General features: G+C 39.8%; 1 protein-coding gene across 2 annotated transcripts in view; it reads right to left on the minus strand.

Moving 5' to 3' along the window:
- rab3ab (RAB3A, member RAS oncogene family, b) overlaps window positions 1–7,755 on the minus strand; it is a 23,214-nt gene that overhangs the window by 7,769 nt on the left and 7,690 nt on the right. The window contains exons 1-2 of one of the 2 annotated variants that reach the window (XM_014010814.1): window positions 6,072–6,135; window positions 1,413–1,637 (exon numbers count right to left, since the gene is read on the minus strand). In XM_014010814.1, the coding sequence (XP_013866268.1) occupies window positions 1,413–1,637 (225 nt within the window). In that variant the 5' untranslated portion in view covers window positions 6,072–6,135. Of the gene's footprint in view, window positions 1–1,412; window positions 1,638–6,071; window positions 6,136–7,755 lie in introns of those variants that run through there. The other variant, XM_014010813.1, reaches the window with a different exon arrangement.

Raw genomic sequence — 7,755 nt, forward strand, 5'->3', positions numbered from 1 at the left:
ACACACACACACACACACACACACACACACACACACACACACACACACACACACACTTGTGCTCACAGTCACAGCTCCGGCTGCTGCAGACTGTGTTGTACATGTAGAAGTGATGTCTTGTTTCACAATGTGGTGCTGAAACACCAGTTTTCTGCCTCTCACTCCGGGGAGTCCGTTTTCGTTGCAAGCTGCATTTTATTGCTTTCAGTGTTTTTCTCCTGAGCCTCTCCGAGCGACGCACGATGCAACAAAGCATCGGAGGAAACGTCATTCTGCTTATTCCCGAGTACATGTCACCAAGGCTTGCTACGTCCTCTCATCACTTCTCATTCTTCTTCTTTTTTTATCCATCTAAGGTTGGTGTGAATGAAAAGGCTGCAGAGGAGGCGACGTTGAGTGCTCTCAGAGAAATCTGAGGACAGCTTGCATAACAGAGCTGCAGCATAGGACGATGTATCACAGAGAAGCAGATGACTCTGACAGACATGATGGGAAATATGGGCTGCATTAAAACTAATCACCAGATTTATCATGATACGATTGTATCAATTTGTTTGGATGGCGATATATTTCTCAGTATCACAAAGCCTTTCACGACGCAATTTCAATTCAATTCAATTTACAAGACAGCGATCAATATGATGCAATATTACATGRCCATTTAACAAAACGACTGTGTTAGATGGGCATATGATGACGAAATGGATCGATTTTTTTTCATTTCATCCTGATTTAATTAAATCATTAATCATTTAATCGATATATCGATGTAGATCGATGTATTGTTACACCTAATTAAAACCCATTAAAARACATGACGGGCATATACACCTAACCAAACCACCACACCGGAAGCAAGGGTTGGGCCATATTGGCAAAAAAATCAATCACGATTAATTGTGGTATTTAGCCGATTATGATTAATTTGACGAGTCCCTGGACACCCTCATATCCTAGTCACATCACCAATTTAAATCACTCTATTGGGAAAGGTTTTCTCTTCATAACAAATCTGTTCCAAATTGTGTCAAAAGTACAGACTTCAGGCCGTACATCATTTTTTTTTATTGTGTTGATAGACCAAGTAAAAACAGAGTTTTGATAAATAAATTAAAGAACTGTTTTTTTAAATGTTTGTCGTATTTGAAGCGGAGAGGAGCATCGAGCGGAATGACCGGGGAAATTTCCAGTCACTCTGCCTGGTGGCATTAATTGTATTAATCGTCAAGTGCCAANTCTGCCTGGTGGCATTAATTGTATTAATCGTCAAGTGCCAAAAAATAATCGATTAATGTTTTTCTGACGAATAATTGCACATGATACGATTATGCCCAGCCCTACTAGAAGCGTCTGACATTACAGAGATAACCCATGACGATGATGATGATCCTGTTTGTTGATGCTCGTCTCACCCAGATCTGAAGTTTGATCCTCTTGTCATTCCTGTAGATGGTCTTCACCTTGAAGTCGATCCCCACCGTGCTGACGAAAGCCGGCGTGAAAGAGTCGTCGGCGTAGCGGAACAAGAAGGAGGTTTTCCCCACGCTGCTGTTCCCGATGATTAGGATCTTGAACATATAGTCGAAATTCTGGTCGGAGGCCTCCTTCTGCCCGTAGGTCGCTGTTGCCGAGGCCATCTGGTGGAAAAAAAATGAAGAAAAAAACTTTTTAATAAACAGTTTTAGTGATCACAGCTTGTGAAAGACAAGTCGTGAGAAATCATCAGCAATGGTAGTACAAATACACTGTAAATATGCTTCTTATATTCCATTTAAAAATGCAGACTAGAGTAACTAATCATGTTTTGAGCAAAAACAACAAAAAAGTACTTCTCACATAGACTATTGACCATGGAGCTGTTTCAAAAAAAGCTCACCCTCCTAATGAGGGTTCAAAACTATGAGATTCCTGCAGCTTCTGTTAGACTCAGCATAACAGTCGACAGTGATGAACTAGATGGTCTTAAAAGTTGTGCATTTGCCTCCTTGATATTAATCAAAGCAGCATATTGCAGCGTCAGGAGAAAATCCAAAAACAAATGTTGAGTTTTTCCCTCACGGGTAAAATTTCTAGACGCAATCAGTCATGACGTCTGAAGAAAAATGTCTGAGGAGTAATTCAGCATCACTCAGCCTTCCGAAACTCATTTCAGCAAAGTGTGGACAAAGACTGCAACTTTTACATTTTATTTCCAGTATTTGAATGAGAAGCAACACGATGGTGCTACCATTTACTACACAAACGTCTCTTAAAAACTCAAGGTGCATCCTTCATGATGGGAGTGACAGCTTGAGTTGCAGTTCATTAAAAATGTAACCTGATAGCTACGCCCACAGTYACAACTACCCACGATGGCTGTAACTTTAGATTTGGCCCACACACGCTCCCAAACAACAGTTTCCTCGAATAGAAACTCAATCTAGTGTATCTGTTTTAAATACAGTGTATGATCTCTGGGTTTTGCTGGGTATTCTTGTTCTGATTTCAACAAGTTGTTTGGATAGTTACTGAGTGAAGGTCTTGGGCAGCAGAAACCCAACGTGGATGAGTAGGCCTGTCACAGTAAACAATAAATCAATTAATCGTATGATAAATTAAATTGAGGGAGATAAATTAAAATTAAGACAATAAATTTCATTTGCCTGCTTGTTTGTTTTCTTCGTGGCTCCCTCTTTTTTACTTCTCAGCGTACAGCAGAGTGAACTCTGGTGTCAGGTATTTGCCAGGTGCATGGTCTCTAATCTCTGTAGCATGAAAGTCCATGAACAGGCATTTAGCCAGAGGAGGGTCTTCAGTTTTCTGACCCCTTCATACAGCTGGAGGATCCTTAGGATTGCAGAGTTTTTTCTTTTTACACTATGTAAATTTCAATGTAAATTTCCGTAAACAGGAGGGTTATGTCTCCAACAATATTATCGTTTATCGCAATAATTTCTCAGACAATTTATCGTCCAATAAAGTTTGTTACTGTGACAGGCCCAAAGATGCAATGCATGGAGCATTGGCAGATTAGGGAAGTGGCTGATGTCAACAAATCCTACGAGGCAGGACTGAAGGACAGCAGCACTGAGGTACTAATCATGGCAGCACAAGAGCAATTGAAGCCTGGTACCATAACCAGGCAGAACGCAAGATCCAGGCTGTGCAAAATGCAGGTATGCATGTGTGAAACACCAAAACCAAGTCATTGGAATAGCATACAGGAACATGTGCCGAATATAGACTGGAGATTCCAGTCAAAGTGGGTCACCAAGGTTCGTAGAAATTGGCATGCCTTCTGTGGAACTTCGAGATCTAGACTGACAAACAGGTTATGTTTATACCTAAAGAAAACAACATGCTTAGTTTTTCAATCCCTGAAACCAAGAAAATGCAACTGTTTTTATTTTTACCAGAACAAGTTGGTCAAAAATCTTTTACTGTCCCGAACACATAAAACCTGAGTATCACCCGCATCTGATGATGCCCCAATTAGAAACAGAGGACATCCAATAGGATTGCACGATATTAGAACGTCTTGCAATGGGGATAATTTTTGTAAATATTGCAATGATGATATCAGATGTGATATATGTCTTTATTCTCTTTCCTCATTTTTAATCTGCACTTCATAATCTCTGTACTTCAAATGGCAATGCTATTTATTTCTGGTGTGAGCTTTTGCTTCCATGAGAATCTGTCTTACTGGCTCAACCTATTCTCACTCCCGACTCGTCAACATATTGATGCTTGGTCAGGTAGCCGTCTGCATCCAGTTTTGGATGCGTCGGGTACCCACCTCGTGCCACTTCTTAACAAGATGAGACAGGGGAGGAGCGCATTATCATATTTTTAAGAGTAGGAAATATGCGATAACTAACCATCCCAGACCCTCAATTGAACTTCTATTAGCCATACAGCTTATCCCCGACCTCAGTACCTACAATTAACCATTAATCCTGATCTTTAGATTAGTCCTGATATTAACCACAGGCCCCCCAACCCAAAGACCCTTATGTGGCGAAAAGCCGTGGGCGGCAATGACAGAACTGGACACAGACGYTACCTGACCAAGCGTCAATATATTGACGAGTCGGGAGTGAGAACATGTTGACTGGCTATATATTGCATTAGTAATAAAAATAAAATTTCAAAACTCTTCAAATACATTAGTGCACACTGCTACTAACATTGCGCACAATGATATTGCGATGACAATATATTTGTGATATATTGTGCAGCCCTAACACCCAAGACTTCAAAATGATGCGAGGAAGAAAACGACAAAAGCTAAACAACTAGCAYAGCATTAATGTATGTTTTACTTGGTGAAACTTACTAAGCACAACACTACAAGCACAAAAACTCCAGACGGGTAATCTGGTCATGAAACGTAACCAAATATAAAAACAAAAATCAGCTGTCTGTGTATAAACTTTTAGCATGTATGTGAACTAAAGGGCCATGTGCTAAAAGACCTTGCTGATTCTTGAGAGCACAACCTGAGCCACCAGGACTCTGTGAGGCCCTCCACCCATCTCTATATTTAGACCGTTATCTCGAATCGACTGCAGAGGAACACGAGAACTCTCAAAGAATAAAGCAACAAACAAAACAACAGCAGCCTCTTCACAGCTTCAGACTATCAATTTACACAGAAGGAACAGAGAAATGCTTGTTAAGAATTGTAGCCGACCCCTTCCCAACAAACTGATAAAGAGGGGGGATTGAGAAAGTGGTGAAACGTGTGAAACAATGAGCTACAGGGGGGCATTTCACTGCAGTGAGCTCTGCAGAAAGATGCTCGGACTATGATTGAGTGTATTTTTATGTGCTCGAACTTCCAAGGTGTGGAAATATAGCAACTGCTGATGCCTCTGATGTCCAACATGCTGAGGATCAGATTTAATTTAACAAAAATAAAGCAACGCAGAAATTCGCTATAAGTTGTTCTTGTGCTTTCAGAGGTCACATATAAGAAAGATTTGGCCAACGTTTTACACCAGACACCCTTCATGACGCAACCTGGACTCAAACCTGCAGCAACAATATTATTCCTCTCAGAGATAGGGATGCACGATATATCGGCATTAACATCAGTATCGGCCGATATTGGTTATTTTTTAGCATATCGGCCCGATATGTAAAACGGGACAGYTATTAACGTCTGATTATTTTCCATTTTTAGATTTGTGTTTCTGTTTTGGGAGGCGAAATGTTCGGTCGACAAGAGTGGTATCTGTTTGATCATGATAGTGATAGTGACGCTACACAGCCAGGAATAACTGAAGTAGAGCCATGTAGTTTATTTATGGTATTGAAAAAACACTCAGGTGTGTTTGTGCATATATGAATATAAATAATTTGTGTGTTTGTGTAATATTGGTAAATATCGTTATCWGCCATAACAGCAATAATTTTTTCGGATATCAATATCGGATTAAATTTTCATATCGGCGCATCCCTACTCAGAGATATCAGCTTCGCCCCATCAAAAACATCCCTGCATTGTTTCTAAAATCMCTGTGACTTTTTTTTTTAACATCGTTGCTCTGGTTTTTCCTTAAGGTGAGGCTGGTTATACTGTGAATACAAACTGGGGTCTCAGCCAGAGCATGAGAACTGCAGTGTGAGTCATAAAAAGACCAGGAAGAAATCAGGCACGGCGGCTGTGTGTCAGATCAACTGATCCAAAAATATGACACAGAGGAAGAGAGGAGAAAAGAAAGGAGACAACTCCAAGATGCTCAGGTCGTATATCATTGAACCAAGCCTGACTTCACCGTCTGGATTTATAACAGATCATTTGGGTTAGTTAGGTTTAAGACTCAGTGCTGCCCAAGGTTTAGCTGAGCCACTGCCCAATCCTGGTCCTCAAGGGCCACTATCCTGCATGTTTTGGCTGTTTCCCTGCTCCTCTGCATGTCTTCAAGTTCTGCAGAAGCCTATTAATCACTTGTTCATTCAAATCAGGTGTTGAAGCAGAGAAACATCTAAAACTTGCAAGACAGCGGCCCTCAAGGACCAGGACTTGGCACTGAGAGAAGTGAACTGTGCAGCTGCTTAATGATGATTACATGAACGAGTTTCACCTGCAGTTTAAGAAAGCTCACTGAAAACTCTTGCCTCGTCTTTTTCACCGTGGCATTTCAAGTCCGGCAAACCTACAGGAAGTGACATCACATTTGATCACAGTCAGGATTTGGGGTTCAGTTTTCTGTCTGACCAGCTTCATAAGAAACCCTTGTGCTCAGCCCTGCAGATTCCCACTCAAATATTCATTAATGACCCACATTTTCCGCCGAGTTAGTGGCTTCGCAGTCTTGACACGTCAGGCAATTAGATTAATAGAAGAGATTAAAAGGGGTTAAAGATGATCAGTCAGCGCTTCAAGCCCAGATGTCGTCAAACCCCACTATCTCAAACTCTTTTTTTAGCTTTCAGAAGAGGCTGCCGAGCATCTGCTGTGTGTGACGGTGAGCAGAGATTACTGCAGCCTTTCCTCTGCGTCTCTGAGATTAGCTGTGAAGAACAGGGCTGCTTTAACCTTCGCTACACTCTAATTTGATACAGAAGCTTACAAACCGAGGTCTTTCCGTTTAATCTGAAACTAATTAACATATTCCCGTCGCGCAAAAAAAAGTGCTTCAGCCTGCGGGATGCTGCTGCTGCTTTGGTTTCACTAATACACTACATTTTAAAAGTTCTCCTGAACATTAGATGTTGGTACTTTATGATGACACACAACTTAAAAATCCAGTTTTAAATGCAAGTTCAGCTCCTTTAAGCATTTGAGTCAAACACTTACAATTCAGCTTACACACTGAAGCAATATTGTTTTTCTGAACATTTTAACTTTTCATCTATAGGGCYCCAAAAAATAAAATGTTAAAAAAATCACTAACACATTTTCATTATTTAGCTCACTTTCTGAGTGTAAAATCCTAGCTTAAATTTCCTCTAACCTTTTATTATTTATCTCACTGTTTTTACTAAATGTTAATTTAGTTATTTAAATGTTAAATAACATACGAAAATATTAAATCCTAAATATAAGTGTAACGTTGGTGTTTACATTTATTTCAGAATGGATTGGGTGGGGGTCAGCTCCTGTTATGATGTCATCATCCTGAGACAATAGCAACCGCTAATGCTGCTAACAGTGCTAGCACTTCCTTACAAGACAACAAACGTCCACAGGTACCATTCATGTTGTACCTTAAGCAGCGTTACCAGCATTAGCAGCAGCTAGCATTGACGCAGGACAGTGACATCATCCTGGTTAGCTAACGCTTACCCCGTAACGCTAACCACTGCTAACACTTCTAAAGCTGCTGCAGATAGTTTTTAAACCCAAAATTCAAAATGTGTTCATTGAAAACAGCGTGGACAACATTACTCTTTAATTAGTTTGTATATAAATCCTGTTTGTAATTTTAAATGTTGTTGATTTGATATAATTAGTGAAACTGATATAAACTTGAAATTTTCCCGCCACATCGAAGCAGAATCATGAGTCAGAACTTTTAGCAGACGAACACGAGGTGACTGACAAGTGTAAAATAAAACGTTAAAACATGTCARTAACACATTTTCATCATTTAGCTCACTTTCTGATTGTAAAATCCTAGTTAAAATCTTCCACTAACATTTTATTATTTATCTCTGTTRTTACATTTAACTAATATTTTACTATATGTTGAATTTAAATGCTAAACAATATATGTAAACATTAAAGGGATCCATGATTAGTTGTAATATTAGACTTTATTTGAT

This window comes from Austrofundulus limnaeus, unplaced genomic scaffold, assembly GCF_001266775.1.
Source record: "Austrofundulus limnaeus strain Quisiro unplaced genomic scaffold, Austrofundulus_limnaeus-1.0 Scaffold73, whole genome shotgun sequence".
Taxonomy (NCBI): domain Eukaryota; kingdom Metazoa; phylum Chordata; class Actinopteri; order Cyprinodontiformes; family Rivulidae; genus Austrofundulus; species Austrofundulus limnaeus.